At 47.4% G+C, this 25,701-nt stretch overlaps 2 protein-coding genes across 10 annotated transcripts in view; one reads left to right on the top strand and one right to left on the bottom strand.

The window, feature by feature from the left end:
* The window catches only part of Tmem116 (transmembrane protein 116), a 53,268-nt gene that overhangs the window by 3,920 nt on the left and 23,647 nt on the right, over positions 1-25,701 (bottom strand). For 3 of the 9 annotated variants that reach the window (XM_076560220.1, XM_076560224.1, XM_076560221.1), the window contains 6 exons: positions 23,872-23,955; positions 21,916-22,054; positions 20,598-20,742; positions 20,105-20,257; positions 2,380-2,433; positions 181-483 (listed from right to left, as the gene is read on the bottom strand). In XM_076560220.1, coding sequence (XP_076416335.1) covers positions 344-483; positions 2,380-2,433; positions 20,105-20,257; positions 20,598-20,742; positions 21,916-22,054; positions 23,872-23,955 — 715 coding nt within the window. In that variant the 3' untranslated portion in view covers positions 181-343. Of the gene's footprint in view, positions 1-180; positions 484-2,379; positions 2,434-18,538; positions 19,034-20,104; positions 20,258-20,597; positions 20,743-21,915; positions 22,055-23,871; positions 23,956-25,701 lie in introns of those variants that run through there. The other 6 variants (XM_076560226.1, XM_006970771.4, XM_076560227.1 and 3 more) reach the window with 5 other exon arrangements.
* LOC102921799 (disintegrin and metalloproteinase domain-containing protein 1b-like) lies at positions 11,721-15,054 on the top strand. Its single transcript, XM_006970845.4, has one exon. The coding sequence runs from the start codon at positions 12,240-12,242 to the stop codon at positions 14,571-14,573; it is 2,334 nt and encodes a 777-aa protein (XP_006970907.1). The 5' UTR covers positions 11,721-12,239; the 3' UTR covers positions 14,574-15,054.

Below are 25,701 nucleotides of genomic sequence, written 5' to 3'. Positions count from 1 at the left end.
TGAGCAGGTCAGACTGATACCTATTGTAGCATTTATTAGTAAATTTTCTTTGAATATTAGATATAAATAGTATAAATAATTTTAATATAGTAGCAATGGTGTATTTAAAAATGATCTATAATCATAACCCAGTTAAGACACTTTACACTTCAAAAGAATGAGTAAATGATATTAAAATCATTAAAGGGTTTGTCCCAAAGGAATATTGTGGCCTTATAATCCTATTACATAGTAGAAAATACAAATGTAGTTAATTAAACAGGTGTGTCTGTAAAGACCTCTTACTATGTGAATTAAACAGCCAGGTGAAGCTAAAATTATCCACAAACCCCACTGTGCAGCCTCATTGTCTGCCATCACCGCCTTGGGTTGTCAGTTTTGTTGCTGGCACCTTCACCACTCTGCTGCGTTTAATCCCATTGTTTGTAGTTAAATTTTGTGTGCTTTTAAAATCAGCTGTATTGTAAGCAAATCTGTCTTCATCTGGAAATGAAAAGAAAATACATCTTTGCCAAATCCTTTGGAGATAACTGGATTTGCATATGGGTTAATCAGTATCCAGAGCTTCTGTTAATTCAGGCATATTGTCAGTCTTCCTCTTTTCCATAGCATGTTTTTGAAAGGCTGCCTCCTTGACATGCTGTATATATCCATATAAATAAAAACATGTACTTGTTTCATTGTCAAAAAAAAAAAAGAGAGAGAGAGAGAGACGAGCAGGCTGATACATAGCTTTGTTTCTTGTGCAAAGGAAGCTCAGACCTCCACTCCCCAGACAGGAAAAGAGTATTCCAGAGCTATTGACTCAGAACAAAGGAGGTTTTTGCATATCCTGGTGGAGTGAAGGGTGGGGCAGGATTCCTGACCAGAGCAGAGTTGTGTGGTGAGGAGAGGGAGAACAAGGCAGTTTTCTGTAGATGGGAGACAGAGCCGCATGGCTGGAGAGAAGAGAGAAAGGCAGAGATTCTCTAGATGGGAAGGCAGATCTCTTGTAGAGTTTTCTCAGAGCCAGGAAAGATGGAGGTCGAAGGAACAGAGGACAAAGATGAGGTCAAAGGTCAAAGGGCTTAGTTATTACCAGGGCTGTGAGGACTGGGAAAAGTAGGTACAGAGAGGAACTGAGACTCAGGACGGGAACTGAAGCTGTGTAGATAGAATTTTGTCCTAGAAGAATAAAGTAAACGGACAGAGATCTATGGTGTACATAGATTCTTTTCCCTCAGATAACCCCAAGCCGGACATAGCGTATTCCCCAGGACTCTGGGAGGAATCTTCTCAGGGTTGGTCCCAGGGAAAATTCCACTAGTTCTTGACCACCAGACCATTCTAGCCCTAAATCACAGCTTTTTAAATTTTTTGTTTGTTTCTGGAGATAAGGCATCATCATATGCAACCCTGCCTGTCCTGAAACTCACTATGTAGACCAGGCTGTCCTCAAACTACAAGAAATCTACTTGCCTCTCTGCCTTCTAAGTGTCAGGACTAAAGGTGTGCATCAATCTTTAGAGCCTGCTTTTGTTTTTGGAGACAGGGTCCATGTAACCTAGACTCACTTTGAACTCACAATGGAGTTGAGACTGGCCTTGAACTTCTGATCCATCTCTTGAGTGCTGGGAATACAGGTGTGCACCAACATGCCCAGTAAAATAAGTGTTCTTAAAGATGTCCAGCCTTACTCGCCTCCAGTGAGATGCAGAGAAAAATCACATATCTCAAAAGGTAAGGCTGATAACCAATAAATACTGAGAATGTACAGTATTGGAAGCACCCATACAGTTTGCAGAGTATGAGAGTATCATGTTGAAATAGTTTGTCACATTCTATTAAGATTTACAATTTGGGCCAGGTGGCGGCGGCGGCGGCGGCGGCGGCGGCGGCGGCGGCGGCGGCGGCGGCGGCGGCGGCGCACGCCTTTAATCCCAGCACTCGGGAGGCAGAGGCAGGCGGATCTCTGTGAGTTCGAGGCCAGCCTGGGCTACCAAGTGAGTCCCAGGAAAGGCGCAAAGCTACACAGAGAAACCCTGTCTCGAAAAAAAAAAAGGTTTACAATTTGCCTATCTCATGAGCTAGCATTTCACTTCCAGATATATATATTTCCCAGATAAGTGTGTGTGTGTGTGTGTGTGTGTGTGTGTGTGTGTGTGTGTGTGTGTGTATTATAATTTCCCAGGGACTATGTACATTTGTCATGTATATCATTAGTAATGTCCACAGCATTGCTTATAGTGTTTCCCAAACTAGAAGGATACATCAGTTGGAAGGGACTCCTATAGAGAAATATTAGCATAGAGATAAGACAGAAATGAGCCATGGTTCCATGCAGTAACATGACGACAACTTAGAATGTGGATGAAAGAAGCTAAATGTAGAGTTTATTACCTGTGTTTGTATAAAATCCAGACAGGCACATGAACTGGTGTTCTAGTTGTATATCTAGAAAACAAAACTACGAATGTGACAAGACCCCATTACCAAGAGCATGGCTAGGCACCGGGGGAAGGGTGCAGACATTCCCAAGTGTGCAGGTGTGGTGCTGAGGAGCGGACAGTGATAATAACTGTGTGAAATGAGTGGCTGTATCATTCTAGTTTACTCCTCCCCTCAAATCTACACATCTTCCAAATGTACCTTGCAGTAACTGTGCTCTACGTTCCCATGTGGGAAACACCGAGGCCGAAGACCGCCGGACTCGGAGCTCTGCAGACTGAGAACCACTGCGGCCATGGCCAGCGCCCCGGGTCCCACGTGTGCTCCCCTAACCCACAGCCTTGGGACTTCAGCTACTAGAGACTGAAGCCTAGTTTCACACACTTTGATCCTTTCTCATAAGCACTGGTCCCTGAGGAAGTTCCTGGAGCATCCTGCTGCTCCAGTACTAAGGCTACCTGTGGTCCCAGCCTCTGGCAATACCTGCATTCACCCAGAAAAGTAAGGTGCTCTCTCCAACCTGACCTTAGGACTGTGGCTGCTGATGCCACTTATCACCCAAAATGCCCAGTGTGACCTGTGCTTGTCCTCAAGGTCGTACCAAGTGCATCCTGCAGCCCTAGAAGCAAATATCAGCCCTTTAAAAGGATTGTGCATATCTTACGTATACTAGGGAAGGTCTTCCTGGAACTAACTGCATCCCAGCCTCGCTTGTTTCCAGGGATGAGGAGGTTCCCATCTACATCCCGTAGCTCCAGGATCATGAATACCAGTGACAGAGCCTTAGTCACATCCGAACTGTTCTGTGTAACCTAGATACACTGCTGTCTATGCCCTGTGCTCTAGGACTTCAGATTGTGAAGTTCTGTGCTCCAGTACTGTTTGCACTCACAGGACAGGGGAGGTCTTCACAGAACTGAGACCGGGACTCTAGTGCCCAAACCCTGAGTCCTTACGATTTTCCCTTGGGCCCAGGCAGCAGCTTCAGCACTACAAACCCGTGACTATCTGTAATCACCCCCAAAGGATCTAGAGGCGGTCCTCTTTGTCACACACAACCTCAAGTCAGCAGTCCCTTAGTGCTACACACCTTATAGCACCTGTGTCCATCCATGGGAAGGAGAAGATCCTCCCCTTCCTGTGGCCAGAGTAACCTGCATCTCCTGCACTCTCCTGGAGTAGCTGAACAGGTCTGCTTCATGTGCTTTGGCTTGTGGGTCGTGCCTACTTGTGCCACAGACATCAGCCTTATCTCTGTCCTGAACAAACTGTCTCCATCCAGTATCACTGGGGTGGCAATCACCATGAGACCAAGTGCCGTCCATACTCAACCACAGAGCTGGAAGTCGCCAGGCTGTGTAGCTGCTGCTCTCCCCAGGCCCTCATCTACTCCTGACAATGACCAAAGCTGAAGAAATCTCAGCATCGACATTTTTGAAGTCTGATACCCAAAGCTCCCGACACCCTCTCTCTATCTCATCCACACCTCAGGAGAGGCCCCATCACGTGCACACACATCAGTGTAGGGACATGAGTAACAAGGAAGGAACCACACAGTACTCCAGGAGTGAGTAACACTGCTCCAGAAAGATGCCAGCTTAAAAACCACTTGGCAAAATCATGGAGGATAATTCAAAAGAACAGTCTTAAAGAAACTTAGATACAGGAGAATACAGACAGATAATACAAAGAAATGAGAAAAGCAACCGAGGATATAAATATTATAAATGATGTAACAGTCCAAAGGTCAAAAGCATAATACAGGATCTTAAAGCAGCAGGGTGGAACCCACACATAAAGAGAGCTGCCTGCCATGTAGCCAACTATTGGGCAAAAGCCATACAGTCCAGGGAGAAAACCTGCCAACAAAATTACCATGCCCTGGGATGGAGACACAGCTTATCGGCAAAGAGCACTGGCTACTCCTACAGAGGACCCAGGTTCAAATCTCAGTGCCTACATATATAGAAACATTATATATATATAAATGGGCCTCTTAGAAAGCTACTACACCCTGCAAAAATGATCCTTCAGAACTGAAAGAGAAAGGTTTTCACAAGTGAGCAGAAGCTTGGGGAATTCATCACTGCTTGGTAACTCCTATAAAAGTCTGGAAAGGAACAGCCAAGGATCTCTACACTCAACAACAGATCATCACCACTAGGAAAACACGAACGTGAAAAACTCACAAGCACTTTGGGCATGACTCAGTTCATAGAATGCTTGCCTGAGGTTCAATCCCCAGCACCATACAATTAGATGTGGGGGTGCACATCTGTAATCCCAGCTATTTGGGAAAATACAAAACAGAGAGAGAGAAAAAAAAAATCATTTTGTTTATTTTTTGAGACAAGGTCTCTCTCTCTGTGTAGCCCTGGCTGTCCAGTAACTCGCTCTGTACACCAGGCTGGCCTTGAATTCCGAGATCTGCCTGCCTCTGCCTCCTGAGTGCTGGGATTAAAGATGTGTGCCACTCCCTCCCCCACAAGTCTTAAGAAATCTTAAAAAGCCAATAAGATGGCCCCGTGAGTTAAAGGCTTGCCACTCAAGCCTGATGACCTGAGTCTGATCCACAGAATGCACATTAGAAAGCTGGATGTGGCGACTGTATCTGTAACTCCTCCAGCAAGATGGGAGGTGGAGACAAGGGCGTCACCCAGAAACCGAGCCAGCTGGCCTGGGGTACTCAGCAAAGCAGACAAAATGGGTACCATGCCTCAACCAGGTAAAAGGAAAGAACCTCAAATAAAAGAAAAATAACTTTAAAATTTTTAAATAAAAAATTATAGCCAGGTGGTGGTGGCCCATGCCTTTTGTCCCAGCACTTGGGAGGCAGAATCAGATCTAAGTTCAAGGCCAGCCTGGTCTACAGAGTCAGTTCCAGGACAGCCAGAGCTACTCTGAGAAACCCTGTCTTGAATAGCAAAAAAAAAAAAAAGAAAAAAGCTACAACCATCCTCAACCATGCTCATCTTCTCAGATGATGGAAGGATAAACCACCCATCAACAAGGATGGACTGTGTACAAGTACCTGGGACAGAACAAGATGCACCTACATGACCAACTGATTGGAGAATTCAAGAGAACATATACAATCAAATGCAAACAACAGCATCCTACATGGGAATCCACAGCTAAGATAAGACGATGCTGAGGAGACCGCTTCCAGCAATCAATTCCCACAGACACAGAGTCCTAACATCAACAGCCTATTACGCTCAGATCTGGAAAAGCCAAACCCAAAACTGGTAGAAGAAATATTAAAGATCAGAGCTGGGAAAGCTAAGCTCAGAAGAAAACAATGTAGAAGAGCCCTGGGTGGAAGGGCTGGGTTTCTGAAACCGTAAACAGGCCCGGCAAAGCATTAGTTCAACCAGACATCACAACAGACACCACAGAAACGGCAGGAGCACAACACACTGGGCAAGAGCCCACCCTGGCTTTGTGCACAGGTGCAGGCCAGTGGCGCTTAGGCCTCTCTACTTCTGTGACTGGGAGAGAAGAGGGCTTCTAAAGAGGTAAGTGGCCCAAGAAGAGCCCACAGTTACTCTTCCTGTGGAGCAGCCTGAAGGTGTGCCCTGATGATTGACACTGCCATGGATTGAGGGAAGAGGCCCTCGAGTTTCCCAGAGCCTAGCTTTGCTCCCATCTCAGCACCTAGGAACCATACTTCACTTCCATGAGCAAGTCCTCTGTCGACTCCCCGGACTCTGGTATCGGCTGCTATCCAGAAGACATGCTCCGTCTTCTGAGAGCAGCCAGCATCAACTCTGCTTCCCACGACCCACTGGCCTCAGGATTCCTGGGTGAGTGTGTACCCATGTCCTAGACCCAGCCTGGGCTGGGACGCCTCTACATTCCATGACCGCTGCCGCCTCCCCATTCTGGCTCTGCAGGTAGACCACTGGGCATCCCTGTCGCCACACCCCACTTCCACCCCCTTTCTGACCTACTGACCCCACCCTTGCTCTCTTCCCAAGGCAGCCATAGACCCATGTCTCATCCCCTTAACCCAAATGATCTTGGGCTTTTTCATTGCTGTGCCAGAGACCCACATGGTGCACTGGCCCCGACTGTGAACTGTTTCCCCGCTGTCCGGACTCCCTGTGGGTCTCCTATGGACTCATACCACTCTACCATCCATAACTCTACCCTAGGTGGGGGCAGAGGACCAAGGGCAACGAGGGGCCCTGGCTGCACGGCAGTCACTGCTGCTGCTTGTGAGCCACGTGTGGCCCATCCCGAGGCCTCCCAAGCACCCCAGCAGTTCACGAGGAAGCCAGCAGAAGGCGGACTTGCATCCCTTCCGCTCTGCACATCTGAATCCTCTCGGTGTCAGCTGCATGGCCACTTCAGTACTCTTCCCTTCATAAACACCCAGGAGAGAAGCCTTGCTCTGCAACTGCACCAGCAGCTCTCCCCGGGGCGTGAAGGAAGCGCCACTCTCAGAGTGACCTGAGAACTGGGGAGCCTGAATGTGGTGTCCATATACATGAGGGCAAAATGCTCATACAGATACAATTTAAAAATCTTAAAAAAAAAAAAAGGGGGGGTCTATAAATGTAATGCAATTTCTAAAAAAAAAAAAATTATTGCTGACTCCTGAAATAGAAAAAAAAAAAACTCTAAAATGTATACAGATTGGCACACACAGAGGGAAAAAAAAAGACACACACACACACACCAAGCAAAAACAGGGTATCCAAAACCAATAGTGAGCCGAAGCAACAACAAAAAGGTCGGTTACTCAACTGTCATAGCAACCGAAGTAGCAGCCTGGGGATGTGGCCCAGCTGGGTGAAACCAGCTGCCTGGCATGCAGGAAGCCCTGGGTTCAGTCCTACCATAGAAACAGCTCCTCTCTAGGAATGCTGGCCAGGAAGTCCCCAGAAGTCTGACACCACACGCCCCAGTTTCATGATACAGAGAAACCACGCTCCAATTTAGCTAGAAACTTCCTTTCCTAATGTTATAAGTTGCTCGGCAGGCAGTGGGACTGCTGTGTGTTGAATGAAATGTCCCTCTGTAGTTCAGGCATTTGAATACTAGGGATTCCAGTTGATGGCCGGACTTGCTGGAGGAAATCTGCCATTGGAGGCAAGCTTTGATGTGTTATTTTATTATTGTTGTTGGTTGGTTGGTTGGTTGTTGCTTGAGACAGGGTTTCTATGTGTAACAGTCCTGGCTGTCCTGGAACTTGCTCTGTAGACCAGGCTGGCTTCGAACTCACAGCGATCCTCCTGCCTCTGACACTGGAGTGCTGGATCGAAGATGTGTGCCCCCGCCACCTGGCTTGGCTTTGATGTTTGAAAACCTCCAGCCATTTCTAGCTAGCTCTCTCTTTTTCCTGCTTGTGGTTTGAGATGTGAGTTTTCAGCTTTTTATGCTGCCATGCTGGGTGCTTGCCACAACATTTCCCACTGTCATGGTGATGGGCTTGTATCCCTCGGGTACTACAAACCCCACATAAACCCTTCCTTCTGTAAGTTGCCTTGATCCTGGTGTTTTATCATAGTAACCAAAACAAGGAGAAAAGTCAGCAGCGGCTTTCCCCAGCTTCAGACCTTGCACGCTACAGTATCAGCTCAGCAAGCTCCCTGTCTGGGGCGTAACCAACTGACTTCGGATTAGATCTGATGCATGCTCTGGAGGAGTAAGATCATGCCAGTTCAGTGGACCTAACCAAAAGCCGATGGGTGGGGAGGTCACAGGACCTAAGGAAACCTACTACTTTGTTAAACAGACAGGTCCTAAGTGCCTGACAAATGTACGTTTGCATTCATAGATGAGTGCTGTCCTCAGCCTTGATCAAAGCAGCTTCTCTTTGCGGCAAATGATGGTTAATGAGAGACACACTGTCACGGAGCTGAGCACTAAATGGACCTGGTATCCCCCCTCCGAGGATCCTGACATAGCGTAGAAGAAGGGGCGGAAAGAACGTAAGAGCCTGAAAGGTAGAGGAGAGCGCCACACACGGTTGGAGCCCTCGTGAACTCACGCTAGCTGCAGTTACCCAAAGAGAGTCTGAACAAGTCTGAGCGAGTTAACATCCAATTATAGGCGGGGGAGGGGCTTGGGTGGCCCACCCAGTCCAGCGGAGCTCATGGCCGTGGGAAGAGAGGAAGTCACTGTCTTCAGTGATGGAGCCACTGGTGAGCTACCTACGCTCAGTGGACAGCATTTCATCCGTGCCCACAGGACAGGCCCTGGTTAAACCTAGTGGGTCTGGGTCACAAAACAAGAAAGACATGGAAGTAGGATGAGGACCTGGTGGCAGAGGGTGTGGGGTGGGGACTGGGGGTGGGGAGAGAGTTAAAGAGGGTAGGTGTCACCGGAATATTATATTCATCCATGAAGCTGTCAAAGAACTAGCCCAGGAGCTAACAGAAAACTGAGTGTGGTGGTGTGTGTCTAATCCCAGCTCTCGGGCTGTGAGGAAAAGAGAATCAGGAATCCCAGGTCATCTTCAGATACATAGCAACTTCTAGGCCAGCCTAAGCTATGAGAGACCTTGCCTCAAAAAAAAAAAAAAGCAAGGAACCAGCATAAAAATAGGTACATAGACAGAGAACCACACACAAAGTTAACACACACGGTTCAGACACCCACAAGATTCCTTCTTTGGGGCTTTGTTCTGGTTAGCACACGACGGGGCAGCAGGCTGAGCAGTCATAAAAATACTGCTTTCAGGCCATCAGCATGACATCTGGCAGAGGCGCCAAGAACATCCAGCAGAAAAGACAGTCCCATCCATAAACACCGTTGGCAAAATTGGGTAAACATATGCGCAAGAATAAAGCTGTTCCATACCCTCTAAACAGATACAGAAATCAACTCAGAATGACTCAAAAGCCTGAATAGCGCCCAAGGTGGGGCTCGGTTGGTACAGTGCTCGCCTAGCGTGCATGAAGCCCGGGATTGATCCCTGGCAACGGATAGACTGGTTGTGGTGGTGGCACACCCATGACCCTAACACTTGGAAGGCAGAGGTACAACAACTACAAAGTGAGTTTCAGGCCAGTCTGGGACACAGGAGTTCCCGTGAAGAAAGAAAAAGACGGAGAAGGAGGGGCAAGCTGGAATGTAACACCCGAGACACTGAGCCACAGGATAACATGAGAGAAACACTCCAAGGCATTGGTGTAAACCAGCAATTCTGGACCTGTGGATCATGACCTCTTTGGAGGTCGAATGACCCTTTCACAGGGATTGCATATCAGATATCCTAAAGATTAGATATATTTACCTTCAATTCATGACAGTAGTGAAATTACAGTTATGAGGTAGCAACAAAAACAATCTTAAGGTTAGGGGTCACCACAACATGAGGAACTGTATTAAAAAGTTGCAGCATTAGGAAGGTGGAGAACCACTGCTCTAGACAATGATTTCTAAGAATTCCTCCCAAGGTCTCAGGCAAGTAAAAACAGAATAAGCATCTATCAAACTACAGAGGCAAGACACGGCCTGTGGAGCCTTGAAAACAGGCTTGTAAACCATTCATCCGCTAAGGGCTTACATTTTGAGAAGATAGGATGATCACACAGAGTTGAACACTAAAACCTAATTAATGCAGATTTTAAAACGGGCCAAGGAACTCCACAGACGCTTCTCCAGAGAAGACAGGTGTGTGCCATGCTGAGGCCATGTCTGCACAGCACAAACAAAACAGAGATTTGATTTCCAGTACGGTGGGGTGATGATGAAAGGGGCTGGGACACACGGAAATGTGCTAGAGACTGGAGCGTCTGAAGCCCACCACTGCGGGCACGCGCAGGGAGCCGGGGGATTTCTTTCTTTTCTTTTTCTTTTTGCAACAGGGTTTCTGGCCGTCCTGGAACTCACACTGTAGCCCAGGCTGGCCTTGAACTCACAGAGATCTACCAGCCTGTGCCTCCCGAGTGCTGGGATTAAAGGCGTTCAACACTACCGGGGGGTGGGGGGGGATTTCTAATCGGAAGACACCCTGGGCTACATAGTTATTTCCAGGCTAATCTGTGATTCATCCTGAGATGTCTCAAAAGACAAACATTCTATCCAACAAAAACCTCAAATAGCCAACAAATGTATGAAACAGTGCCCAATCACAGTGGTTATTGAGACATTAGAAATCAAATCAGGGATCAAAACCAACTGCTGATGTGATGTGAGGGGAATTCGCACACGTTGTTGAGGTGGTTTTGACCAGCACCGCCATTACAGAAAACACCATGAAGAGTTCTCACAGAACACAAGAGACTGTAGGATCTGTATGACCTAACAGCTCCACAGTTGGCTATGTCTCTAAAGAAGATGAATAATTATACCAGAGACACACCTGCTCTTCCATGACCTGCAGCTGTGTTCCTGACAGCTCGGCTAGGCGGCCAGCCTGCTCCTTTACTACGAGGTGGAGGGAACCGGTGGTCACGCCGCCGCCGAGTGAAATAAATCAGGCGGCTAGAGGAACACTGTGTGTGCTAATCTCTGTGGAAAATGAACAGGAGGATCTTGCTGAAGAGCCCCAGAGACGGGGCCCGGGAAAGGGAGTGGAAGACAGCTCAGTAAGATTCACAAACAGAGAATGGCTTCTAGGGTACAGTGGGTAAACTCTGTTAAAACAATGTACCACCCTTCAAAGTCAATCAAAAAGCGTGAGATCCCCAACATACAACGGTAATTAATACTTGAAGAGCTGGAGATACTTCCCACATTAATTATTGTATATTGTTTACAAATATATCTTGTGAAAACTTAATTTGTCTGTCTGTGTGCACACCTGCATGAGCTCATGTGACCCTTGTGCTTAGAAGCTAGAAAAAAAGTCTCAGACATGTAATCCCACCAAATGTCAGGACCAGGAGGAAGATTAAGAGTTTCAGGCTAGCCTGAGCTACACAGCAAAACACTGCCCCATAAACAAAGAAACACACACAATCCATACGTAACCCTAAGGGATCAATGTGTCAGGGTGACTATCAAGAGGGTGAGGCCTTAGAGACGCCAGCCACTGTGGACACAAACGCACGTATGGGGAGGGTACCATGCCACCATCCATAGCCTCTGAAAAGCCAAATCTGGAGCTAGGAAGAGTGACTAATGTCTTCCCCATGGGCCGCAACCCTAATCCCATTGGAGCTACAACACACAGCTAAGGGAGCTGGCTCCCTGGCCAGATTAACAGCCTGGCCTCCCCTCTCAGAGTGGGTTAGGACACTCCTGTCTATGGATCGGGGGCTTTAGAGGTTGGAAACAGATACCAGAGTGTGTGTACCTAAGGTATCTCCAGGATCCCTGATCTGGAACATCTGAGCAACTGACAACAGGTAGGGGTGGGAGAGCTGTGGGGGAGGGGTGTTCCGGAGGGCCGAGTGAGCTGTGGGGATGTTATGTCCTCTCGCAGGGTAGTCTCACATTATAGAGTCCACAGTCTGTCACAGCACGTCTCTCCATCTTATCGAAGGACTCAGTGATGGGGCACTGGAGCTGACTCGGAAAGAAATCACCAAGAATGGAAGGTATCTGAGAGGACACGGAGGTCAGAGGCACCAGGAAGAGACCCAGCCAGCAAGCTAAGCTCCCCAGACTGGGAAGTAACCGCCACTTAACCCCCCAGCATAGATGGGGGGTTAATCCCGGGGTCTCAATGTCAGGAAGTGCGGCCGCTGCTGCCGCTGCCCTAACACAGTTGATGCCCCATAGCATCAACTGATTCAAGAAGGCCGTGGCAGACATGGCCACAGTGGTACACTTAGCCTCCTCCTTGTCCTCCAAGTAGACCCTATGTGGCTCTGTATAAGGTTGGGGAAGCACTTCAGTCTGGGGCTCCCCAGATGAAGAGACTGAGGCTGGGGCAGACGCCAGAACATTTGTGTGTCAGGCTGGTGGCCATGTTGCTCTTGGTGGTAATTTTCCTCCCGAGTACATTCTGTGACACGGGATCCGTGTATTACTCTTCCTATGAAACGGTCATCCCCAAGAGGTTGCCAGTCCAGGGGACTGAAGACCCCGGAGGAAGGGCGTCCTACCTGCTGCTGATGCAGGGCCAGCGGCAGCTGCTTCACCTGAAGGTAAAGGGAGACTACTCCGTGAACAACTTCCCAGTCTACAGTTACCACGATGGCATCCTGGGGCAGGAGATGCCGCTCCTCTCACAGGACTGCCACTACGAAGGCTACATGGAAGGGGTGCCGGGCTCCTTTGTTTCCGTCAACATCTGTTCAGGCCTCAGGGGCGTCCTGATGAAGGAGGAGACCTCGTACGGCATCGAGCCTGTGCCCTCCTCCAAAGGCTTTGAACACATCCTGTACACCTTGGCACATCAGCCTCAGGGCTCCTGCAGTGTCACTCCCAAAGACAGCCCCGGGGACAGCAGCCAGCAGCAAGGGAGCAGGAAGCCCGATGACCTGCAGGAGCTGTCTGACGTGTGGTCACACACCAAGTATGTGGAGATGTTTGCTGTGGTCAACCACCAGCGGTTCCAGATGTGGGGCAGCAACGTCAACCTGACGGTCCGGGCAGTAGTGGACATCATTGCTCTGGCCAACAGCTTCACCAGGGCACTAAACACAGAGGTGGTGCTGGTGGGCATGGAAATCTGGACAGAGGGGGACCCGATAGAGGTCCCCGTGGACCTGCAGGCTACACTGAGGAATTTCAACCGCTGGAGACAGGAGAAGCTGGTGGACCGGGCCAGGCACGATGTCGCACACTTGATCGTCGGGCATGACCCAGGACAGAATGAGGGCCAGGCGTTTCTGGACGGTGCCTGTTCAGACATGTTTGCAGCAGCTGTGGAGGCCTTCCATCACGAAGATGTCCTGCTGTTTGCAGCGCTCATGGCCCACGAGCTGGGACACAACCTGGGTATCCAGCACGACCACCCGGCCTGCGGCTGTGACCCTAAGCGCTTCTGTCTCATGCAGGAGAATATCACCAAGGACAGTGGCTTCAGCAACTGCAGCTCTGACGACTTCTACCGCTTCCTCCATGACCACAGAGGGGCCTGCCTGCTTGACCAGCCTTGGCGCCAAAGCCGCAAGCGCAGAGCTTCCCGTTGTGGAAACGGTGTGGTGGAGGAGCCGGAGGAGTGTGACTGTGGCAGGGTCTGTGACAGTAACCGGTGTTGTGATGAAAACTGTAAATTTAAGGGGGGCGCACAGTGTAATAATGAGCCTTGCTGTTCCCGATGTAAATTTAAAAAGATGGGACAGGTTTGTCGTCCTGCTGATGGAGCATGTGACCTGGACGAGTTCTGTAATGGGACCTCTGCAGTATGTCCTGAGGACAGGAAAGTACAAGATGGCTCTGTATGCCACGAATTACACTTTTGTTTTAAGGGTCACTGCCTGGACCCTAGCTCTCAGTGCTCACGTATTTTTGGGTATGGTGCACAGTCTGCCTCAGATGCATGCTACAGCTCTCTGAACAGCAAAGGGGACCGGTTTGGAAACTGCGGCCTTTCTTCTGAGTCTCCAAGAACGTATGTCAAATGTTCAGATCAAAATGCGATGTGCGGGAAACTTATATGTACAGAATTAGGCTTCTTACCACCCATCAAAGACAAACACATACTGATCCAGGTCCCTCATACCGTGGACTGGTGCTGGAGCATGGATGCTTCGGATGATGAGACAGAAGGCGCCGACGAAGGATATGTGAAGGACGCAACTAACTGTGGCACGCACAGAGTTTGTAACAATTTCCTTTGTGAAGACCACTCGCGCATCATGTTCCCCTCCCCCACCTCCTGCAGTGCGGATCTCTCTTGTAATGGACATGGAGTTTGCAATGATTTAGGGAACTGCCATTGTTCATTTGGATTTGCACCCCCTGACTGCAAAAATGAAGGAACCGGAGGCAGTGTGGACAGTGGTCCCATCACTCAACCATCGAATGAAAATCCTACAGGAGATGTGGGTCTAAATCCTAACGAGCTAGGTGAAAAGGATTTGGCACTTAACTTAAAGCTGATAGTTCTGGTTGCCATTTTGATACTCATAATCCTCTTTATAACCATATGCATCATGCTTGCCTACAATAAGTCAGAGCTGCCTTCTGAAGCAGAGCCTTCCGAGTCAGAGAAGGTTCCAGAAGGGACTGAAGAGGAAGAGGAAGAGGAGGAAGAGGAGGAGGGATCAAAAGAGGGAGAAGAGGAGGAGGAATAAGTAGAGAGGAACATAAAGCCAATAACTGAGCCTTCTGCAGCCCTAAGAATGAGAGGCTCAGTACAGCAGAGGCTGTGGGAACTGAGAGCTGGGAGACTCTCGCTAGGACTCCAGGGCCTAAAGATACACTGGAGGGAAGTAGGGGCCTCTGTCCTTACAGTCAGCTGATGAGTGTGTTTACACAGTCAGTATTTCAGTACTTCAGTTTTCAATTTCATTTGAACTTGTCACATATATCTTTGGACATTCATGTTCTTGTATCTTTGGGCTAATTCTTTTGGTCACCAGAAACTGTATTTTAGGACATGCTTCCTTCCACACAGATTGTCTGGCGATCCTGAATTTATCACTATGCCCAGGATTTTCATTCCAAGTAACAACTATCTATTCTGTAAGGGCAATTTCCATGACTTTCATTGTTCTAACTTGACCAAAAGTATATATGGGAGGGGTGAGTCTCTAAGTAAAACTGCTAACATTAGACTCGTCTTTAGGTCCCATGTAATGTATTTGTTGAGTCCGTTCTGTTCTGTAGCTGTGTGGGAAACGTTGTACCTCATAAGGAAGAGGGCCTAACTTTGGATCTTGAGTTAACAAGCCGGCTCTACAGACCTCAGCCTCAGCTCCGGGCGAAGCACGCCTGCTGAACAGTCCTGAGGCTGGAGTTCAGAGCCTCCTACTCACCAGACAGTAGACAAGACAGGTAGCTTGTCTTGCCCATAGCCCGAAGGGGCAAGACACAGGAGGCCCACCGGAGCTTGATGGCTTCTAGCCCAGGGAATGCAAGCTCTGGGTGTAGGGGAAGACCCTGCTTCAAAGGAACAGGCTGAGAGTGATAGAGGAGGATGCTGACCCCCTCGTCTACCCTGTACACACGTGCACAGGCACCCCTGTCTGTACATATATGAGCACTACATAACACACACATATTAAAGAGGAAGAGGAAGCAGCAGCTAGCCCTAAGCCGGTCCCGATGGGAGTGCTTGCCGTATCGTCAGCTTTCAGGAGGCCGCAGCAAAGAGACCGCAAGTTTAAGGCCAGCCTGGGTTACCTAGGGAGGCTTAGTCTAAAAACAAAGCGAAGCTAAACAGTTATTTTGTGCTCTGTTTCTAGAAAGTATGACCTTTCTCATTTGTCATCTTGACCTCGTGCTTGTGGCATTACGAGGAAGATGTCCAGTAATCCACATGTTGGTACCCCCATAGGACCACATTTTCCAGCAGTCTGGTGATGTCTTCCTGCCCTCGCCCGGCCTTCTCGGGGCTGCCTCAGGCCAGCCAAACTCCAGCACATTCCTCAGTTTCCTAAGCCAATTCCAGACTCTAGATTTGTCTTCAGACTTGGAGGGAACAAGGGGGAAGTTGCAGTGTGAAATAGATGCGCAGATACTGATGCCCTGGAGTCCACGGTCATGCTTCTCCTTGGGGGACCAGGAGCAGATGTGTCTCTCTCCTTGGGCCTGACCTCACATCTGTTCTCATCCTACTGAGTCAAACTGACTCCCTTGTCTGGAGCTCAATTGAAGAAAAATAAAACAAGATAACCCCCAATTGATACAATTCTATACTCAAGAAATACAAAGTGTTGCTTTTGTTTGCTTTTGATATAGTGTCTCACATATGTGGCCCAGGGACTGGCTTCCAACTATGTAGCCCAGGCTGGCCACAATCTCATGGTAATCTTTCTGCCTCAGCCTCTGGAGTCCTGAGATTACAGGTGTAAACTATCACATGCAGATCAAAGTGTTACCTTGCCAGGCAGTGGTGGCGCACGCCTTTAATCCCAGCACTGGGGAGGCAGAGCCACGTGGATCTCTGTGAGTTCAAGGTCAGCCTGGGCTACAGAGTGAGTTCCAGCAGAGGCGCAAAGCTACACAGAGAAACCCCATCTCGAAAAACAAAAAAAAAAAAAAAAAAAAAAAAAACAAAAAGTGTTACCTTTATTTGAAAAAGAAAATTGTTTATTGTTTCTCCAAATTTCTTCTGAAATGGAATTTTGTTGTTAGGGTTGAGTGGGAAACGACTCAGTTAAGTGGTTTTTTTCCCGAGGGGAAAACAAGCTCTTCTATCAATAGAAGAAAAGTAAGAACAAGTTTTCACGATGCTTTGAGACCCAGCTTTCCAAATTCCCCATGTCTTATTAATCAGGCCTCCCTAGTGTGTGGGAAGAGGATTCTTCCACTTCCCTATTCCATAAGCACACACCCTACAGCATCTAGTGTGTTATTATAGAAGACGTCACCACTTCTAGAGGGGAGACACTCCAACACTGGCCTTGACCCTACCTACGAGGTAGATTCTGGGTCTTTGAAGCTTATGGACATAATGGAATAATGAACTGTAATTATAGGTGTTTCAAAGGCTTACTCATTTGTTTAATCAGACTTACAGGCAAAACTTGTCTTTACAAATCTGTTTTTGTGATTTCACTCCTATGAAGGCAAATCACAAAATTTCACTTTCCTAGAATAGTGCAGACAGGATTTACACACTTGACTCATACTCCAGCTGAACTGTTTTTAATGGAGATGAGGTAAGATCCATATTTGAGGTTGCTACTATGTTTAGTGTCATAAAGAAAGGATTTTAATGTCACAGAAGTTGGGATGACAGTCCAGGCAAAAGAATGGGGTTTAAGAATGCTGGAAGGCGACCCCATCTGGAGGGACATGGCCTGTGAAGTGTCCGAGTATCAGTGATGAGCACACCTTATCAAGTCTGCACTCAGAACGCACACTTTCACGGCACTGGGGCTCACCCTCTGGGTTCCTCATTCTGGATGCTCCTCCCTTTAACAGAGATGTCTTCATTTCTCTTGCTCACCATGTCCTGTCTCCGCTTCTATATTGCTTGTAGGTCTCTGAACCCTTGTTCTGGAAATCTCTGTGAACCTACTTCCACATTTTCCAAATCCTTTCCATGTTCATATAAATATATGTGGGTATTTGAGAACCATCTTTTATAAATAAGCCTATTAATTTTTTCCAAAGTGGGCAACTCACTAAGTCTTAAATCTCAATGTTTTTTTGTCTTAAATAATTCTTTATTACTGGTGTTCCATGGCATATTAGTATCTCTATAATTATTTAAACTATGCTCTTATACATAGACATGCCTTTTGTTTTGGCTTTAGTTATTACAGACTGGATGCCAACAAAACCCACAAGTCAAAGCACAGGGCTTTTTTCTGGGTTCTGCTCCATGCCATCTGCTCAGTACATCCCCTACCACTCCATAGGGCAGAATTCTTGACCTGCAGGGCAAGGACTGGGGGGTGTGCTCAGGAAACTCACTTTAGGTCACTTCTGTTCACTGTATAAGCCTGTTTCTTCGGATCTAAATCCTGGGGACCTTCTGGTCTCCCTGCTGCCCAGAAATCCATCTCTACCAGTATGTCTGGGGTAGAAATCCTAGGAAACTGTCTGGGTGCTGAACTGACGGTTGATGCTGTGGAGAAAGAGAACTGCCTTGGGCTTGTGAGAGCTCAAGGAACAATGCCGTTGGGAACACTAAGAACCCAGCTGTGGTGACAGCTGCCACTGTCCCGGGAGCCTGGCTCTAATGCTGGGACCTCTGTGCTTTCCACAGCAACTGTGATCGATCCCCTCACCATGTATAGGACATAGGATTTGCCACCATAGCTGTAATGGTCGCTAAGGAAGCTTTGCTCAGCCAGAAATATTTCAGATGAATACAGCCACCAAATCTACTTATAGTTTAAAATAAAGTCTTACAAAACATTCTACATAAAAACTGTTCTATTCAACACTGAGGACGAGGCATCTGGCGGAGCAGTGGGCTGGGCGAGCGCTCTCAGGCCTGCAGGCAACCTCATTAGGATCCCCCCTGCACACCGGGGAGTCGCCCCCTGCACACCAGGGAGTCACCCCCTGCACACCGGGGAGTTGCCGCATGGCATCCCCGCTTCCCCTGCTTTCACGGAGCAGGCCTTGCCAATGACACACATACACATGAACCTGAAATTTATTTTTTCTTGAAGAGATGTGAATACGTCTAGTGTTTGTCAAAGTGCTGAGTCTCTTAGAGAGATAGCGGCTCTCTCTCCCTGAACGAGCACCTGGAGAGATCCTTCCTAAGTCACCCAGAATCGCTGCTGACCACGGCGTTCCGTTCCGTTCCCTTTCAGTTCTTCGGCCTGAGGTATGGCCAGAAGAGACAGAGGGTGTTCCCTGCAGACCTGCAGAGTTCGCTCACGTGAAACATTCACTTCCTGGATGTTCCACTTCCACAGTTTCAAAGAATGGTGGAAGAGCTGGAAGCAAAAGCAAGAGAAGACTCCAGTGGGTCCAGGCTCCTGCTGTAGATTCTCTTCTGTGAGCACAGCAGCGGCGTCTGAGTATCGGCGTCACGGCGAGGCTGACGCTTCAGCTGCTGGAACTTGCACTGTGTCCAGCCATATATGCCACAGTTGAGCAGACCCTGGGATGCTGCCGTGAGAGCCTGGAGGAGATGAAGAGTGTTGGAGTCCAACCTTCAGGCTTGTTGAGGTCCAGGAACAGGTTCCTTGGCCCTTATTTATAAAGCACGGCTACACATCTAGTGTGTGTGTGTGTGTGTGTGTGTGTGTGTGTGTGTGTGTGTGTATGTGTATGTGTGTGTGTGTGTGTGTGTATGTGTGTGTGTGTGTGTATGTGTATGTGTGTGTGTGTGTGTGTGTGTGTGTGTATGTGTATGTGTGTGTGTGTGTGTGTGTATGTGACAAAGTCCCAACCCTATTTTCAGTGTCATCATTCGAGCTACTAAACTATAGACAAGCTCATCTAAACTTTTCACATTGGGGCTGGAGAGATGGCTCAGCGGTTAAGAGCACTGACTCTTCTTCCAGAGGTTCTGAGTTCAATTCCCAGCAACCACATGGTGGCTCACAACCATCTGTAATGAGATTTGGTGCCCTCTTCTGTATAAATAAATAAATAAATAAATAATAAATAATAAATAATAAATAAATAAAATAAATAAACAAACAAACAAACAAATAAAAATAAACTCTTCGTATTGTATCTTGCTGTGGACAGCTGAAGGCTAGTTACATTGTCTGGTACATACATGAGGACAATAAAATGTTGACTGACTTCTCACAGAACACTGTTCTCCATCAGCATAGTTAGTCTAAAGTTTCCTTCTGATAATGGAGGAAAGAAGAGAAGCATTCCTTTACTGCTCACCATTCATTATGAATAGTTAATTTGTACCCTCTGATTCACTCCGGATAGGAGAGGATCATCACCACCAGTGCCTCACCAGAACCTACCCCGGGAGATCTTATTCTACTGCCCGTATCGTCAACATATCAAAAAGAAGTTCCCCAGAGATCCATGTGCTCCAGACTATACCCAGAAACACTCAGACTAGCTTGCCTTTGAGGAAATGGTTATATTCCTCCTAAGTCAGCAGAGACACTAGATGTTCTCTTTTGCAGTGTACAGATGAACAGAAAAACTGTGTGTTCTCTAAATGGCAGTGTAAGAGAAGAAGGCACAAGAGAGAGATTCCAGCTTTGGAAGGTGTTACCTGGAGCACAGAGAGGGCCATGTGCAGGGAGGTGTCCTGTGGCTTGGTCAGCTTGATGATCAGCAGTGTGACAGCTGCAGACACACAATGTGTGAACTGTGTTAGCTCTCAGTGCACATGCGCGAGCATCCCATGAACAGAAGCTACAGGTACCTGGAGATCAGCACTGACATTAAACAGTTATGTAAATCCCTGAGCCTTTGGCCTTCAGTTCTGGTCCTTACTGATTAAAACTTGCAGATTAATGCCAGGTGGAGAGGTGCATGTCTTTAATCTCAGCCTTTGAGGCAGAGGCTGTAGGTGGACCTCTGCGAGTTTAAGGCCAGCGAGGTCTACATAATGAGATCTTGTCTCAGAAAATAAAGCAGTAAGTAAATAAATAAAACGTACAAGCTGGGAAGGGATAAGCAGTCGTGATTTGGGTGAGATCATTTTGTTTGATGATCCCCATGGCTACCTTCTTCACCCCCCAACTGTTTACTACGATACCAACCTGGGCCCCAGCAGCACACAAAGGCCACTGGGAAGAAGCGTACTCGTTGACCCACAGTGTAAATCACTGCCCACTGATCACTCTCCAGAACGCCTGTCGACTTCACAAACTTCTTATACAATGTCTGGGCATGGATGAGTAGGACCTAAAGATGATTGTCATTGTGAATAATCGGCCTATGGCTTAGTCAGATTTTCCAGCATTTTAGAGGGTACACTCTATAAGGAGCTCATGTCAGGAAAAACCACTACCCTCCTTTACTGTAAGAGCAGACTTTGGAGAATTACTCATTGGGAATTTTCATGTAGACCAACAGTTACGGACCAGACTTTCAGTTATTATGTCTACTCTGTGAACGTCAGCTTTCCCCAACCTCAAACAAATCAGAATATATGGGAAGGTGTGTTGTTTTCTTATAGAGGTGGAAATCAAACCCACAGACTTGTACATGATAGGCAAGCATTGTACTAATGACCTATATTCCTACCCAGGAAGTTCAAGTGAGTTCTAACTAGCTAGCCCATCGACCATGTTTTATGCTTAATACTCTAAAGTTCATCAGTACAAAGTCTGAGATTAAATTTTCAACTCTGAGCAAACAGGAGTTTTAGAAAATCTCTTCTCAGCCAACCAATGGTGGTGCAAGCCTTTAATCCCAGAACTTGGAGGCAGAGACAGGAAGATCTCTGTGAGTTTGAGGCCAGCCTGGTCTACATAGTGAGGACAGCCAGGACAGCCAGGGTTAAAGAAACCATCCCCGGGGTGTGGGGGGAGGAGAACATGCTTTCATTATTGGGGAAATTAAATCAAAGCACGGGTCCTATGTCACAGAATGTCCCTTATATAAAGGATCCATCTGCATCATATGATCTTTCTACTCTGGGTCCTCGTGGGAATCAAAGAAACAAATTAATTCTACCGTGAATGTGATTGTCCCCTAACTAACACAGGTTTGTTTTTCTGTTCATAATTTGATTTTGGGAAGTCCAAAGAACAAAGACAGTGATTACACTGTCAACATCTCCTAGTCACTTTCTTTACATTTGTGTGTGTGTGTGTGTGTGTGTGTGTGTGTGTGTGTGTGTGTGTGAGAAATGATCTCATATACAGTCCAGGAAATCTGATCTCCTGTCTCAACGTCCCATGCTCTCATGCACTCTAGGGAAGTGTTCCACCAACTAAACTACACCCTCACAGCCATGGCCACTTCCCTGGTGCTGGGAGCATGGGAAATGCCTGTTGCGTTGTGCCAGTCTTGGAGCACTGCCTATCTTTCCCAGTCCTTCCTTTCCACAGTAACAGACAGGTTGCACCATACCGTGATGAGGAGGAGGCTGAAGAAAAAGCTGGCCAGGAAAACAGTGACACCATAAAAATAGAGGGTGCTGCAGACGGATGTGTTGGTGGAAGGGAGGGGCTCAATCGTGGCTGGCGGTGGTGAGTACATTAGGATGCACCTGGGGAAGAGAACCCACGCACAGGATGATGCTACGAGGACCAGGCGGGCGAAACAAAAGGAAACGGAGTGTCTTAGTCAGGGTCTCTATTGCTGTCATGGACACCATGGCCACAGGCAAGCCGGGAAGCAAAGGGTTTATTTGGCTTACTCTTCACATCGTAGTCCATCATTGAAGGAACTCAGGGCAGGAACCTGGAGGCAGGAGCTGATTTAGAGGCTGTGGAGGGGTGCTGCTCACTGGCTTGCTCCCCCTGGCTTGCTCAGCCTGCTTTCTTACAGAACCCAGGACCGCCAGCCCAGGGAGGGCCCCACCCACCATGGACTGGTTCCCCCGCCCCCAGCATCAATCCCTAATGAAGAAAATGTTCTACAGGCTTGCCTGCACCGATCGTACGGAGGCACTTTCTTCATTAAGGACCCCTCCAGTCTTCAGGTTGACAGGAGACTACCCAGCACAGTGAGTAACTGTGCTCATCATTTTGGGGCTCTTGCCTGTAACTATACCATTCCGTCCCCTCACACAGATGGGATATCTTGAAGTCACTCTATACTGTCTCTCTCCTTGCGTATCTTCAGCCTGACTACATCATATTATGTCTAGAACCCATTTCCAAAACAAGCATTTTTTTTTTTTTTTTAGACAGGATCTGATATAGCCCAGGGTGGCCTCAAACTACTAAGTAGTTCAGGATGACCTTAAAACTCTGACCCCCCATCTCCATTTCCTGTGTGCTGAGGTCACAGGTGTACACCACACAGACACACACACACACACACACACACACACACACACACACACACACACACTGTATGTGGTGCTGGGGATCCAAACCAAGACTTTGTGTAATCCTGGCCAACATTCTACTGCCTGAGCTACATCCATAAGCAAAACATGCTGTTATGGCTGAAGAAGCCCCTTTTTAAGCTAGGCATCCATTTTGGTACCCACCAGCTCTTTGTCACTGACTCCAGTCCCTGGAAGGTAAGTCCCCAGTATAGGAAGGAACAAAATTGAAGACATTTTGAATAAAAGTTCCATCTTGAAAAGCAGGGTGAAATAAAGTTTAGGTTCCCAAGACCTCTGAGACTTCCTGAGTAACTGGCATCCTGGTTGGCAAGGTGAGACGTGAATGGGGGTAAGCTGCCCAGCCACACTTGAGTGGACCAGCCACTGAGGACAAGGTAAGTGTACCACAGGACAGTGTTCCTAGGAAAGTCCCTAATCTTTGGATCCTGGTTGGTGGAAATGTAACTGGGCACCTATGTCTGTGGTTTTTCTGCTTAAATATTTGCTGAAATGAATGCTCGGGGATGCAGTCAGTTCCCGGGTCTGTACTGTTGGAGCTTGCTTTGCATGGATTGTTTGGGGTCTTCTTGGACCCTACAACACCAGTACCCCGACTCAGTAACAACCACCTAAAAATGTACAGCTCTAACTGCTTTTTTCTTCTTCTCTAACTTACTTATGCAGACACCCGAAGATTGTTTTGAGGTGCCTTAACCACTTAACTTGGCAGAACAGATCAGTTTTTATTTGCTTACATAGACATTGAAGGTCTTCATGTGGTTTTCCCCTTTAATAATCCTGCCCCAAAGCCCTCCTGCATGGCAATCTCAAATTTGGTTCAGACTGTTCATCCTGCTAGCAGTTAAACAATAAATATTTTATTTATAATTAGATTGAATCTATGGTCTTTTCCCAGGGGTCACAAACACCATAATAAAACATCTTGGCTAGAAGGTATATAGAATTTTCCCCCTTTTTACTCTGTTATAGAAAAGAACAAATAAAAACCAGAGTTAGTCCTTCCTTACCTGTGGCTCTGGCTAAAGTTGTGGAAACATTCATTGACATTGCCCAGACAGAATACAGGTGTCATCAACAGCAGAGGTATCAGGCTGGAAGGAGAAGATTTATTGTGCAATTATCTAGAAAGTTTCATGCCCTTCCCCCATTTGTAAAATAGTCTCCTCCCTCCAACTATATTACCCCACCAACTCCCCCACACCTGACACAGATGAAGAAAAACATGTCAAATACCAAAGCTATCCTCATTTTCTATTTCCTGGAGAACTGCAGTGTGATGTGGATTTTATATCTAAGTCCATCTCCTAACAGTTTCTTGAGAATCTTTGGAATTATAATCAGGTGAAAATCTGCTGGACAGTGGCGCACGCCTTTAATCCCAGCACTTGGGAGGCAGAGGCAGGCGGATCTCGGTGAGTCTGAGGACAGCCTGGTCTACAAAGTGAGTTCTAGGACAGCCAGGGAGGGAAAGAGCGAGGGAGAGGGAGTTAGGGGTATCTAAGGGATGGCAAGGTGGCTAGGGAGTTGGCTCACTCAGTAAAGTGTTTGCTATGCAAGCCTGAGAATCTGAATTCGATCCCCACTACTCATGAAAACTCAGAGAATGGTAGTGCATCTGGACCCTGGGGCTAGGGCTGGGGCAGGGACAGATGGATCCCCAGAGCTCACTGGCTGGCTAGCTTAGCCAGCTGGTGAACTCCAGGTTCAGTGAGAGATGCTATCTCAAAAAAGAAGTTGCAAGGTGATAGAAAAAGACACACAACACCTGCTTCCACGAGCACACACTCCTCACATGCACGTGTGGTTGGCATGCAAACACACACACAATCTAAGTAGGAGAAAAGAAAACAAATCAGAATCCAAGGCTGGGTTCAGGGACGCAGGCCTATCATCTCAGCATTTAGGAAGCTGAGGCAGAGGGATCTTGATTTCGAGGCCAGTCTGAGCTACATAGCAAGACTTTATGTTAAATAAGTAAAACAAAATTTACATGAAAAAAATATATGTGAAAGAAAACTATGGCTGGGTAGCGGTGGCACACACCTTTAATCCCAGCACTCAGGAGGCAGAGCCAGGCGGATCTCTGAGTTCGAGGCTAGCCTGGTCTACAGAGCGAGATCCAGGACAGGCGCCAAAACTACACAAAGAAACCCTGTCTCGAAAAACAAAACAAAACAAAACAAAAGCCAAAAGAAAAGAAAAGAAAAAAAGAAAGAAAGAAAACAAAACAAAACTATGGAGCTGCCAGGCAGTGGTGGTGCACAAATCTTTAATCCCAGCACTCAAGAGGCAGAGCCAGGTGGATCTCTGTGAGTTCGAGGCCAGCCTGGGCTACAGATTGAATTCCAGGACAGCCAGAGCTACAAAGAGAAACCCTGTCTAGAAAAAAAAGGCAAACAAAAACAAAAACAAATGCAAAAACCCAAACAAACAAACAAACAAAAAGGAAACTACGGAGCAGCTCTCGTGGTCTCCTTCACACTCAATGGCCAGATGAATTCTTGTCTTCACCTTTCCCATGTGCTTTCTCTTTAAACAGACAGCTGTTTGTCCACTTAAATACCGCCATTGCCCTACAAGGGGTTTGGGAGCAAAAATTATAAAGTCTAAAACCAATGGGACTACTTCTTTGTGTGAACTCTAGATTCTTCTTGGACTAGGATTCTCAGACAATGTTATAAGGTGGCCTGAGCTTGAGAGGTCAAGTGTCTGCCACATGAGCTGGAGGACTGGAGTCAGGTACAGTGGGATGCCCAGAAGCCACATAAAAAGCTGAGAGCTCTTGAGGTCATCCTGCTGTCCCACACACTGGAGACAGAGATGTGAGTCCCCAGGGT

Source organism: Peromyscus maniculatus, chromosome 23, assembly GCF_049852395.1.
Source record: "Peromyscus maniculatus bairdii isolate BWxNUB_F1_BW_parent chromosome 23, HU_Pman_BW_mat_3.1, whole genome shotgun sequence".
NCBI classification, from domain to species: Eukaryota; Metazoa; Chordata; class Mammalia; order Rodentia; family Cricetidae; genus Peromyscus; species Peromyscus maniculatus.
Note: the sequence above shows the minus strand (reverse complement) of the source record. Positions and strands in the feature narration are given on the sequence as shown.

Bases quoted from the DNA above. Each gene is read 5' to 3' on its own strand.
- LOC102921799 (XM_006970845.4), top strand. From the start codon at position 12,240: ATGAAGAGACTGAGGCTGGGGCAGACGCCAGAACATTTGTGTGTCAGG.